Here is a 13926-nt window from a genome sequence, read left to right on the forward strand (position 1 = left end):
ATTACATAACCATGGAGGGCAGCATTCTACTCTAAGCCTTGCCATGCCACAGTCCCTAAGGATATCAGATTTGGCTGGCTCATACCTTGGCCTCTGCATATGTGAAATGAAGATCTGGGTGGATAATAACAGATAATTTTAGGGCATCCAAATATGCCACCTAATTCCTTTTAAGCAAGAAACAGCCCCATTACTTATCACTCTCTCTTCTATAGCCTATTAATCAAATCATAAGGAGACCTGAAATAAGCATCGTGCCAACTATGCCTATAAGCCATTACGAAATTTTCCAAAATAATCCTATTAAAAATCCAAATAGCATGTTCTTAATAATAAAGTCATTATTAAATACTTGCTGTTTTCAGGGATGTATCATTCACTCATCCAAATATATTTTATTAAGCCAATGGCTAATTCTTAGTTCTTGTAATTCGCCATTTTTGATCACTCCTTCCTTCATAACAGATGAAGAAAGTGAGGCTTAGCAAACATAAGTGATTTAGTGAAGATCACAGAAACTAGAACATATGAGAGAACAGATTAGAACTCTGATATATGTGACTCCAAAACCCATGCTCAAAGAAGCCTCATAAATAATCAAAAAATGGGGAGACAAACCCATAGCAAAAAGCCCAATAAGCCTTTTCCTGCTCCCTAGGGTATAATAAGGGGGAGCTCAACTTAAATATACACATGCATTTAAGTAAAAACTAGAACGAAGCCTTTGATTTTTTTCTCCCATTCTGTGTTTTTTTTTCCATCTCTTCCTGCTGATTTCATCTTTAATTTCATAGTACATGGCAAAGCAACATCAATTAATTAAAAATATTTTAATAAGGGGTGCCTGGGTGGCTCAGTCAGTTAAGCACCTGACTTTGGCTCAGGTCATGATTCCCAGGGTCCTGGGACTGAGCCCTGCCATACTCCCAGCTCAGTGGGAAGTCTGCATCTCCCTTTCCCTCTGCCCTTCCCCCAGACTTGTGCTCTCTCACTCTAATAAATAAATAAAATCTTTTAAAAAATATTTTAATAAAATTCCCTTCCAATAAATGGGTGACATTTATTCAGCAAATACATATATATTTTTAAGATTGTACTGACTTATTTGAGAGAACAGTGAGAGGGAGAGCACAAGCAGTGGGAGCTGCAGAGAAAGAGGGGGAAGCAGGCTCCCCACTGAGCAGGGAGCCCGATGCGATGAGGGGCTTGATTCCAGGATCCTGAGATTAGGACCTGAGCGAAAGGCAGACGCTTACCTGACTGAGCCACGCAGGCGCCTCGATTCAGCAAATATTTACTGAACGCCTACAATGGGCACATATTTACATCTTATCTATATAATCCTACATGGAGATCTTTTAAAAGATTTTATTACTTGAGAGAGAGAGAACACATGTGCATGCATGCACTGGAGCTGGGGGAGGGGCAAAGGGAGAGATGAGAGAGAATCCCAAGTAGACCCCATGCTGAGCATGAAGCTGGACGCAGGCCTGGCCCTCACAACCCCAACATCAACAACCTGAGCCAAAATCAAGAGGCAGACACTCACCAGACTGAGCTACCCAGGTGCCCTCTTATTTGGAGATCTAAACACTTGAACAGAACTGGAAATTTTATACTTCCCCAAACGCACAAACATACTTGTATATTAGTCCAGTCACTAATTAAGGAGACAGTATGAAAGAGTATGGTATTGGAATTTAGAATTTTGCCTCAGACTTTTACGGGCTATACTCGTGTCTTTGGTATACTCAAGACATGAAACAGAAATATTTAACCTCTTTATTAGTAACCAATCTAAAGTAGGCTTGTAAGTAAAATGGGGATAACATTCATCTTATGATGTCATAGTAAGCATTAAATTAGGTCACATATATAACTATCTAGAACAGCACTGTCCAAGAGAACCTCCTATAATGATGAAGATATTCTGTAATGTCCAATATGGTAGCTATTAGCCACATGGGGCTACTGAGCACTCGGAAAGTGGATACTATGACTGAGGAACCAAATGTTCGTATAGAAACAAAAGTTTATTTTTCATTCAAAGTCCAAGAGACTCTCACCTAGGAACCAAATTTTAAATTCTATTTAATTTTAGTTATTTTAAATTTTAATTGCCACTTATGACTAGTGGTCATAAAAATGTATAAAGCCTTGCACATAATAAATGATCAATGTTGCTTTACTTCCATCTTCCCTATTCATATCAATACTTTTTTATATCCTCTTTACCAGCAAAAAAGTTCAACTAAACTTGCACAACAAAGAACCTCCATAAAAAACCAACCAATAGCTATTAAATTGCTTCTTCAACCAAGCAGCAATGGCAGCACAGAAACAAGTGACTGATTAGTCATATGTGCCCCACACTATGCTAACAGCTTTGTATGACCACTTCATTTAGTTTATATTAATTTTTTAAAGTAGGTGCTATTATCTTATAAATAGAGAAATTAAGCTTAGAATCTGTCCAAAGACACATAGCTAGTAAATTCGTGAGAAAAAGATTTAAACTCAGGCAGGCTAGGGGGCATGCAGGTGGCTCATTTAAGCATTCAATTCTTGGTTAAGCATCTCACTCCTGACTTGGGCTCAAGTCATGACCTCGGGAGTCATGAGACTGAGCCCCAATTCCACTTCATGCTCACCAAGGAATCTGCTGTCCTCCCTCCCCCTCCGCTCGTCCCCCTGCTTTCTCTCTCTCAAATAAATATCTTTAAAAAAAAAAAACAACCTCAGGCAGTCTAATTCCAGAGACAGTGCTTAACCACAATGCTCAACGTGCTTGCATTTTAAAGAACGAATTTACAATAAATGTATTATATATTCTGCAATAAGTAAATGTCCTCCCAACCGAACACCACCCCCAATGACACACACATACATACACACACACATACCAAATTAGGTATCAGACAATTTGAGCTATAGACACAAAGTTATACATGGGAACTGGATGACCCGAAATAAGTCTCATGTGCCACCTGGTGTGACTGCATAAATGAACCAAATCTAGTGACTTCACACTTATTAGAAAGACTGAAAAAATATCATCACCTTTCTCCCCAGAATAAAATGACTAAAATATCAACTCATATTTTAGAGCTAACAATCTAAGTTGATAGAAGGGAGGGAGAGCAAAGGTTAGGCTGAGAATCATAGGCAGATGTAGTCAGTATTTACTAAAGCCCTATGTCACTGTCTACAAGGGGTATTTATTTGTTAAGACATCAAACATTTCTGCTAGATTAACCAGATCCACTGCATTTACATGAAGCACACTGCCTGCCACTCTTATTTCAATTCTAAAAGGAGCTTAACTTACTTCATGTCTGCTATATTTATGACAAAGTCTTTATTGTGCCCAAAGCTGGAATTCTTATTCCAGTTCTGCCTGACAAGTCAAAGGAAGATTTTACACAGCAAGCCACAGCATACTCTTTACCAAACACCACAGGAATTTCTGAGAGGCAGGAAAAGGCCTTATCTGACCCATTTCCCTCTCTCAACAGAGCAGTGAACAAGAAAAGGCCACTGACCTTTTATCCAGATCAAAACAATATAGGTAAATCTATCTCCTTCTCACCAAAATATCTTTAGCTTCCCTTCAAACCTCATGATCCTTATATTGCACAAGCCCCTGGGTCAAAGGTAGCACTGAGAAAACGAGGTTCTATTTATTGAGACATTCTGATGTAACTTAAAAAAAAAAAAAAAAAAACCCTCTACTTTAGATTTCTGTCATAGTTCAGCTTAAGCAAGTATAGATGAAACTAAAACCATAGTAAAAATATGAATAGCACTGATGTTCTAGAAACACTACCGAAAAATCAAGGAGCTGACATAAGGCAGAACAGTCAAGTAATTATGGCACCATTAGTGTAACTTTGTCTGACCTACTGTGTGACCTGGAGCTAGTCCATCTCCCACTTTATGCCACTCATTCCGAATCAGTGATAGAGAGTTAACTACTATATATCTCAGTGGAATAGTGAGTAGATTAAATTATTAAGCAAAATGCTTTGGGCAAAAGTCATATGAATGTTAAATATTATGATTTACAAGCATTCATTTTCCTAGCACTCCTGCGGGGTTAGGAAGTTATCTCCATTTCATAGATGAGTAAACAGGCACAGGGGGTAAGGTCACATGGTAAGGCTCCATTTACTTAGTTCCCGTGGGAAGGGAATAATACACACCTTTAGCAATCATATGAACTTTCTTGGCACATCCTCCACAATCTTTAATACATGCAATCCTTAACTTAATGTTGCCATTTTTTAACATGCTGTCCACGGAACAAAAACAGCTCTAAGACAGCAACAAGGCCTAAGTAAGTGAAGATGAATAAATCTGTGTGCTTTGGCAAGAATAATCACAGAAAGACACATAATCTTAAAATGAAATTTGTGGGCGCCTGGGTGGCTCAGTCAGTTAAGCTTCTGCCTTTGGCACAGGTCATGGTTCTGCGGTTGTGTGATCAAGTCTCAAATCCAGCTCCCTGCTCAGCAGGGAGTCTGCTTCTCCCTCTACCCACCCACCCACTGCTTGTGATCTCTCTCTCTCAAATAAATAAGTAAAATCTTAAAAGAAAAAAAAAATAAAACTTGCATTGTTATTTTCTTTCTTTCTTTTTTTTTTTAAAGATTTTATTTTATTTATTTTGATAGAGATCACAAGTAGGCAGAGAGGCAGGCAAAGACAGAGGGGGAAGCAAGCTCCCCACTGAGCAGAGAGCCCAATGCGGGACTCGATCCCAGGACCCTGAGATCGTGACCTGAGCCGAAGGCAGAGGCTTAACCCACTGAGCCACCCAGTCACTCCTTCATTGTTATTTTTAAAGTTTCGCCTCCACTACCACATAAGAACCTTCAGCCACTGGAATTAAGGAACATAGTTTGCTATGAAAACTTTAAAAAAATTTTAAACGCTTTCATAGGCCTTCATATTGGTGTGCCCCATCCAAATTCTCTGGGAGTGTATTTGTCCTTCGGGCTTTAATTAGCAACTATGCAGAAAAAGAAAACAAGTCCATAGAGACCGAAGAATGAAGAAGTACCAAGAACGGCTTAGGAAGTCCAAAAAAGGGCAAAAATGCTTCCCATGTATAGTAAGATACAGAAGCACAGAAGATTTTTCTTCTTTCATGTAAGGCTGCTTGATATATTGCTCACCCGACTCCGAAGACAATCTGCCAGGTTTCGGCGTGTGAAATTAGCTGCTGCTGTGGGAGACAATTCATAACCTGGTACAAGAGACAAACAATCATACTTAAAAGTGAAGCAGCAGGAATAACAGCACCCCAAATCATTCCACTACTCCTGTTTTCACATCCTTCCACTCTCTGTATGCCCGGAGTCAGACTGGTTTCCTCTACAGAAGGAAGGGGGTACAAATGTATAGGTATTGGGGAAAAAAGAAAGAGGTTTCGAGATGCTGATTTTTAAAGTTGATTTAAAAAGAATATTGGGAAAATAGAGGATTCATACTTTATAAAGTTTTCTTTAAAAAAATAAGTAAGTTTATTAAATATGATTTTCAAAAGTACAAGCAACAGAAAAAAAAATGTTTCCATCACTATCTGCAACATTTCTAAAAATGGGAGTATCAAAAGCATATAAATTTCTAAAAAAAAAAAAGTTGTAATGACAACAAAACTACAGCCCAGAGGAATGCCATCAGGTGTGCGTTTAATAATGCACTCTCTCGGGGACTTAACCCCCACCCCCAGTAAAATGGGACTAAAGCCAAAAGCCAAGAAAGACCCGCAACTGAGCAGACCCATGCATAAACTCCAACTTTGGAAAGACAGACAGCACGTGTTAAGTTATCATCAAACACCAGTGCTACAGCAGGTAAGATTTGATAAAATGTGCTGCAGAAGCAAGCCCAGCAGGTAAGATTTAGATTAAAATCCTAACAATTACTTATTGAACAGCAGCTATGTTTCAGGGTCTGTGCCAGGTGCTTTCACAGTTTATTAAACTTCATCCTCACAACCAGTCTATTAGTGCATATTAAATTATAATGCAAGCAACTGTGAACAAGTAGGAATACTTTTCAATTCTCCACCTAATCCCCTAAACACCACTAAGGATTTGACAGTCATCTTAAAGGCAGAAAGGTCTGATGCCTATTTACATATAGCTTTTTCCCTCCTTTCCCTTATTTTAGCTCAGTTCTTGACCTTTAATATGCATAAGAATTACTATATAGGGTTATATAAACAAAACTACATTTGACAGGTAATTTAAAAGATTTTATTTATTTATTTTTTTTAAAAGATTTCATTTATTTCTTTGACAGAGAAAGACACAATGAGAGAGGGAACACAAGCAGGGGAGAGGGACAGGGAGAAGCAGGCCTTTCACTGAGCAGGGAGCCTGACGTGGGGCTTGACCCCAGGACCCAGGGATCATGATCTGAGCTAAAGGCAGATGCTTAATGACTGAGCCACCCAGGCGTCCCCAATTTAAAAGATTTTAAAGGCAAATTTTAACCACACATAATTTTTGTTTTGTGCCCTGACTTTCAACCCTAACACCTACGCAATAAGCAACCCTCTCAACTTGTTTGCTCTCCCTCCCTCTCCCAGGACAGGACAGTGAAATATTGCTGTAGCTAATTGAGAAATATACTTGAGAAACAATACTGGCATCCCTCACCTGCCATAGGCATGAATTAGAGAGCCACTAAAAAATAACTCTTGAAATATTCTCAATTTGCTTAAACCTGAGTGCTACGTCCTTTAGGTGTTTTTCATCTTTGAATTCCCTATGGTAATAGCCAGAGTGCTTAAGATAGAGGAGGCCTTCAAAATTATTCATGGAACTAAATGTATGATGCTAAATTTGCTGCCTAAAATCTATATAAATGGGTCATATCTAGCCATTTTATACAATTATATTCAAATTAACTTCTTTCACAGTCCCACATTGTATCAGTGCTGTGCATAAGTGTATTAAACTATGAAGTAAGTAACTGAAGTAATGTCCCTTCTGCTAAGGTGTCACTATAAACTTCCCTGGATCATAAAGCTTGTGGCTAATATTATCTGTTAGTGAGGCTTTCTCTAATGAGGAAATCCTAGTGAGGAATCCTCTAATAAGGATGACAGCTTATTAGCCCCAGAGGGAACTCACAAAAATCCTAATTATCTTCCTAGACAAGAATCTACCAGAAAGGCAAGGCAGAACTCTTCTATTACATTAAATCTCCTCCACAACTACACAGAGCATTAAGTTTACAAACACTTTACATATTATTCATTAATATTATTATTATCCCATTTTAGATGTAAGGAAAATAAAGACTCAAAGAAGCTAAGTGACTTGTCACATTAAAAAAAAATAGTAAAACCAAGTTTAACTGAGGTCTTTTAGTTCTGAGGTTCAGATATACTTTAGTCAAGTAACATCCTCTGAAATATCTAACACTTTAAAAAGTCTGATACCACCATGTTCATCACCAAGGTGGACCTCAAGTATCAGTGTTATAATGGTTCTTTTCTCAGCTCTGGGATTTGTGCAGAAAATTTTTAGGATCAGGAGGGTCTTGATAATGTTTTAAAAGTAGGAAGATTCAAGTAAAAATATGACCACACTGGTCTGCTCATATGTAGAATTGCCAGTAGAGAGTAAACTTTTTTATTTCAGATTTAAAGACAAAACAAGTTATATTCCAAAAACATAGATACATTCCAAGTATTACCCACCATTTCGCATCTTATAAAGTTGCACATTTTTCTGAATATATTCTGCAAACTGTACAGTGTCTCCAGCCTCTCCAACACATAGGAGTAAGATTTTTTCACTCATCTTAAACATCTTGTCATGATCTGCTCAAAGAAAAAAAAAATGTTAAAAATTACCTCATCAGAAATTTACCGCTATTACACAGGCAACCACAAACAAGTTTATCAATCACTATATTGAAAAATTTTGCCAATCACTGTTTTTAGAAGACTTTAATGGGCAACTGTATTAATTATTCCCTTTCACTGTCCATGTTAAACCCATTGGCCTATTTTATTAAGGTCAGTCTCAGCTGGAGAATATATTTGAAAGCTGAAAACTGAAAATACAGTTAAATACATTTGAAGGCCCCTGAAATGCAAAAACTGAACTTTCAAAGACTGAAGGAATCAAGCCAATGGCCATTATCTTTAGGTTCATGATTTCAAAGCCCTGAAATGTCTCTACATATACAAATGTTATTTATACACACACAAAAGCATACACGAAGGACCAGAGCTACACTGAAAATTAAGGAGTCATCTCGAGAAAGAAAAAAAAAAATCAACTGAGAATATAAATTACCTTAAAAAGTAAATCAACACCATTTCCAAAGCAGAGTAAATTATAATGCCAGAGCAAAAATTCTAAATGAATATTTTAACACTATGCTATTTAAAAATACCTCAAAAATCCCAATAGTCTAATCTTATCTAGTGGAACCAGACTCATTCAGATTACATAGATAAATAAATATTCAGATAGCAGTTAGTGCCTAAGGAAGAAAACCCCAAATGCAGTCTGTAGCTTCAGAAGAAGCCTAAATCTCCCTATCTCAGTCTCACTTTCACTTTCCATTTTTCAAATAGTGCTGAATAATCTTCCCTGGGAGACATGTTTCCTGTCTGAAAGCTTCTGAAATGTCAAAATCCCTTAATAGGATTTAAAGAACAAAATGCCTCAGTCAAATATTCTACAAATGTTCGAAAGTTGTAGAATCACAATGTGGCTTCTTGGACTTGGGGTAAAAAAACACACAAATTGTACCTGCAGAGAGTATCAATCTGCCTTGCAAACACACTTTTATGTGTTGTAGGCTACAGATTTAAAGACTGTTAGTTTGCAAACATGGTCATAAAAGGAAAAAATTCAGGACGCCTGCGTGGCACAGTCAGTTAAGCAGCTGCCTTCGGTTCAGGTCATGATCCCAGGGTCCTGGGACAGAGTCCTGCATAGGCTCCACGCTCAGCAGGGAGTCTGCTTCTCCTTCTGCCCCCACATCCCAAAAGATTATAAAATAACCCTCATAAAAATAAAATCTTTTTTAAAAAAATTCACTTATGGATATATTATCTATGCAAAGAAAAAGGACCAGAAAAATATTAGATGCCACTGGCATCCAAGTTCTTGCCAGTGGCAAGAGTATGGGTGATTTTCATTTCTTTCATTTTATTAGCTTTCCTAAAATGCCCTGTATCATTTTTGTAAGAACATATTACTTAATAAGCTTGCATTCTTTTTTTTTCTTTTAAGGATTTTATTTATTTATATGACAGATAGAGAGAAGAACACAAGTAGGCAGAACAACAGGCAGAGCGAGAGGGAGAAGCAGGCTCTCCACTGAGCAGGGAGCCCAACATGGGGCTCAATCCCAGGACCCTGGGATCATGGCCTGAGCCGAAGGCAGCTGCCTAATCGACTGAGCCACCCAGGTGCCCCTATTATTTTCATAACGAGAAAAAAAATCTGGGTTTTCTTTTCTGTTTTTTTTTTTTTTTTTAAAGATTTTATTGATTTGAGAGAGAGGAAAAGCACAGACGGAGAGGAAGAGGGAGAAGCAAACTCCCCGCTGAGCAAAGAGCCCAACTCGGGGCTTGATCCCAGGACCCTGAGATCACATCCTGAGCCACAGGCAGACACTTAACCAATTGAGCCACCCAGGCGCCCCCAAAAAAGCTGTTTTTATTTTGGAAAGAAAAAGCTTGTTTATGAAGAATTAATGTCACATTAAGAAAAAATGCTAAAATTCTAGGCAGTAAACTGTTCAATTTTGTAATGAATTCAATACAAGGCCAAAAGTGTGTTTTAAACATTTATTGTGTGTCCAGTGAGTAGTAAAAGGGAGGTGTTATAAATGCTAATGGCTCTCTGAGGAAACAGCCTGCATAACACTAGGGAATTTCTGATCCTTGACAAAGAACTTTAAAAATCCACACAGATGAAACAAACGGAAAACAAACTGAACATCACCATAAAATATTGTGAAAGGCCAACTATACTAGAACCCATCAGACGTTAGTTATTTTTATTTTTTTAAAGTAGGCTCTGCAACGAAGGTGAGGCTTGAACTCACAACCCCAAGATCAAGAGTTGCATGCTCTAATAACTGATCCAGATGCCCCTTTAGACCTATATTATAATCTGGACTCAGCACTCTGAACTTGGGCTCTAATTTCCAAGTGTATAAAATAGTTCTACTATCACTTATCCTACCTGGTACAGAGGGAAAACTATACATGAACAGTATCACATATTCAGTATTAGTCAGTGTAACTCAGGTTACGCATGCTATATGAATTCAGAAAAAAAAAGCATTCTGTGTGGGTTTAAGTGCTCTGAGTAATTTATAATTTTCAATGACATTACTTTTATTTAGTTGAAAGCAACAGAGAGAGAGTACAAGCATGAGGAGGGGCAGAGGGTGGGAGAAGCAGACTCCCTGCTAAATAGGGAGCCTGACGTGGGACTCAATCCCAGGACCCCAGGATCATGACCTGAGCTGAGGGTAGATGCTTAATTCGCTGAGCCACCCAGGTGCCTTACTCTGAGAAATGTAAAAGCAATTCTGTACAGACCAAGAGACAAGAGACATGAATTGTAGCATATAATCAAACTGAAGATGTGGGGCACTTTCATAAGCAAGCAATCTCTGGGAAATATCTTCTCTATATCAAAATATCTTACAAAACTGACAAACCAAAAAAAAATTATTGGAATTATCATTCTTATTTTATACTTGGAGAAAATAAATCCCAAAAGGTTATCCATTTTCAGCATTCTGCTTACCCTACCTAAGTTCCTTCATGAAATGAAAGGTGGAAAAGTCCTCACAGAATTTCAAAGTTCCTATCATAAAACGCTTTATACCAGAAAAGACTACAGGGAAAATTAGATTTGAGTGCAATTATTTCCAACCCATTTTTCAAGAATTAACTCAAATTCATCTTTCTTCCATACAACAGTGATCTTTCTTTTCTCTGAATACCCTTAGGCTTTTCTCCTGAAATCATTATTTTAAAAACTAATACTGACTAGTGATAGTTCTTTCATCATACAAAATCATCTTACAGTAGTTATTTCCTTGTTTTCTTAATGTCTTATAGCCCTGTGTTGGTTATACAGAATATCTGTAAAGGTACTGACTTGGTTATTGTTCTACCCAGACACTACTTCATCCTAAAATCACCTGTATATCAAAGGTCTTAGTATTCAAAATAATGGACAGACTTGCCCTCAAAACAAACTGACTGCTTTGGAAAGCATGATTTACAAATAAAACTTCTAGGGGCACCTAGGTGGCTCAGATGACTGTGTCTGCTTTCTGCTCAGGTCATGATCCCAGGGTGCTGGGAGCGAGCCCCATATCGGGCTCCCTTCTTAGCAGGGGGCGTGCTTCTCCCTCTCCCTCTGCTCCCCTGCTCCTACACTCACTCGCTGTATCTCAAATAAAAAAATAAAAATAAATAAAAAAAAGAAGAATGAAAGAACAGAACTCAAGCAGAGTCCCTCAGGGCTCTTTCCATCTCCCCAAGTGATGACAGCCTGACAATCAGATGCCTGTTGCTTATAAAAGCAGTGATAGACACATACTTCAGAAAATTCCAGATTTAGTTTTCCTTTCCTTAAACCAAAGATGAACTATACCTGCCTTCTCAAAGCCTTCCCTAATCTCTACAACTAGAAAGAATCTCTTCTTCCTCTACATTACCCGAGAAGTTTTTTTTTCCATACGTAGCATAATTTTCAAGCTTGTACTGTAATTATTTGTACACATATCTGAGTCCATTATTAAACTGTAACTTCCTTTCAGATACAGGCCACATCTTATTCTTCTTGCATCCCTTGAGAATCTAGCACTGGCAGTGGGCAACACAGGTGTCAAAACACAATATCTGTCAAATAAACATAAAGTCATCTGAGCCAAAGCACAATACTTTTTCAACAGGAGCATGTCTGTGATCAATCACAAAAACACACTCTTAGATTCCACAGATCAAAAATCTTAAAAAAAATTATTAAGTACTGACTATGGGGAGACAGTACAGTATAGCAGTTCTGGGCAAAGGATCTGAGTCAAATTGCATAGGTCTGAACCTGGGTTCTGCCTCCTGTGGTCTCAGGCAAGTTTCTTAACCCTAGGCCTCAGAACTAACATCTGTAAAATGGCAATATGATAGTGATCTTAAAAGCTTAAATGAAATAATGTAAATCACTTCAAATAGCATCTGCTTAAGTCCTTAGTATCATTACTACTATTTGTCACTGCATTAAAGCATTTGCACTAAACTGTTTCACTCCATACTCACAACAAGCTTGTGAGGTTGGTATTAATAACCTGACTTAATAGATGAGCCAATCTGGCCACCGTGAAAAAACTTGTACAAAGTCACAAAGAAAGTAAGTCATAAGACTCCAGTCTGCGAATTCCACTAACTACCTACATACAAGGAAAACTCGGCAGCCAGTGCCCCGGAAAACTGGAAAAGGAGGATAAGAGCTGAGAAAGGGGAAGATACAGGTAACGGAAGGGAAATGCCAAGTTTCTAGTCCCACAGTCCCAGTCTCCCCAGGATCCCATCTTACACCGCCAGCAAATTTACCTCATTAGCAGGGACAACAGAAACCCTTAAAAGATTCGGGGATCTAGGGAGCTTGGTGCCCGGCAGGCGCTTAAACACTTAAAAACTGAATTCCCACAAGCACCTTGCGCCCAGCAAGCATTTAGCGAAGGCCGGAGCAGGGCACTACCTCGGAGACCTAGGAGGAGCGAATGCCAAGGCCCTAAGCTAGTCTGCCCGTCTCCTCCTTCTATAAAACATGCAAGGACAGAGCAAGACACGCGGGGTTCCTAGACCTCCCTGGTGCTCACCGAACTCCCCCACCCCACCCCCCATCCCGAACTCCCTCCGACTCCCCTTACACCCAGGCCCCGCCGGACCTCCCCTGCTTCCTCTCACCGTCCTTCATCTGGACAATACTGCTAGCGGCCACCTGGTCGGAGGCGACAAGGACATAATCGGGGCCCTGGATGCCGATGAGGTACTCCATAGCGTCGGGAAGCCGAGAGGACAGTGTGGGACTCTCCGGCTTCTCGGCCTCCCCGGTGAGACAGCACGGCCGAGCGAAGATTTCGTGCGACACAGGCCGCGCGACCGCCCGGGCCACCGGCGCTTTCGGATGACGCACAATTGTCGCGAGAGGTTGGAAAAGGGGGCGAGGCTTTGGGCGTCAGGATTCTTAACGCTCGCTTTTCGGTCTGTCGGCTTTCTTGTAAATCCGCTCTGCGGGCTGCTTGTCTTAGATAACGCCCGGTTTCTTTACTTACGAGTTGAGTTCAAAACTCGCGTGGAGGTAAAATCACACACTGCAAATAAAGTGCCGAGCACGTGTGGGTGCCAAAAAGGCGGGCGGACGTTCCTAAATGGTTGTTTCCCTTCGCTCGGTAAAATAAATCCAGAAACTCCCTTGAAAGCCAGATTACAGAAAAATAAACTTGACGGGAGCCCTCGTTACATGCTTCACAAAAATAAAACATGGTTGCGTTAAAGATCTAAGCATGAAGACATTATAACAGATCTTTACAGATGTCCTAATTTCAAATTATATGCAGTTACTTCTGGTAACAGCGACTTGGAAGGGAGGACTCTCACTTACTTTATACACATCTGTATTGTTTGAATGTTCTACAATGCTCATGTATTACTCATTTCTTATAAATAGAAACACACTTGGCCATCTCTATATCTTGCAGCCATTCTGGGAAAATCTGAAATATTCCATGATTAGTTCCTGACATTCACAATTTGGTCTTCATGCCAGCCTTACTAGCTTCCTGAGAAATGGCAAAACAGTTGCAATTCTATTTCCAACACAACTCTGCAATTCATTTGCTCCTGCAGAAATCTGTAGT

At 39.2% G+C, this 13926-nt stretch overlaps 1 protein-coding gene across 1 annotated transcript in view; it reads right to left on the reverse strand.

Moving 5' to 3' along the window:
- PSMB2 (proteasome 20S subunit beta 2) overlaps positions 1 to 13191 on the reverse strand; it is a 31575-nt gene extending 18384 nt beyond the window's left edge. The window contains exons 1-3 of the mRNA XM_059377239.1: positions 12974 to 13191; positions 7718 to 7840; positions 5178 to 5248 (exon numbers count right to left, since the gene is read on the reverse strand). Of these exons, the coding sequence (XP_059233222.1) occupies positions 5178 to 5248; positions 7718 to 7840; positions 12974 to 13064 (285 nt within the window). The 5' untranslated portion in view covers positions 13065 to 13191. The remainder of the gene's footprint in view (positions 1 to 5177; positions 5249 to 7717; positions 7841 to 12973) is intronic.
- Positions 13192 to 13926: the final 735 nt, after the last annotated feature.

Source organism: Mustela nigripes, chromosome 14 (assembly GCF_022355385.1).
Source record: "Mustela nigripes isolate SB6536 chromosome 14, MUSNIG.SB6536, whole genome shotgun sequence".
Lineage (NCBI taxonomy): Eukaryota > Metazoa > Chordata > Mammalia > Carnivora > Mustelidae > Mustela > Mustela nigripes.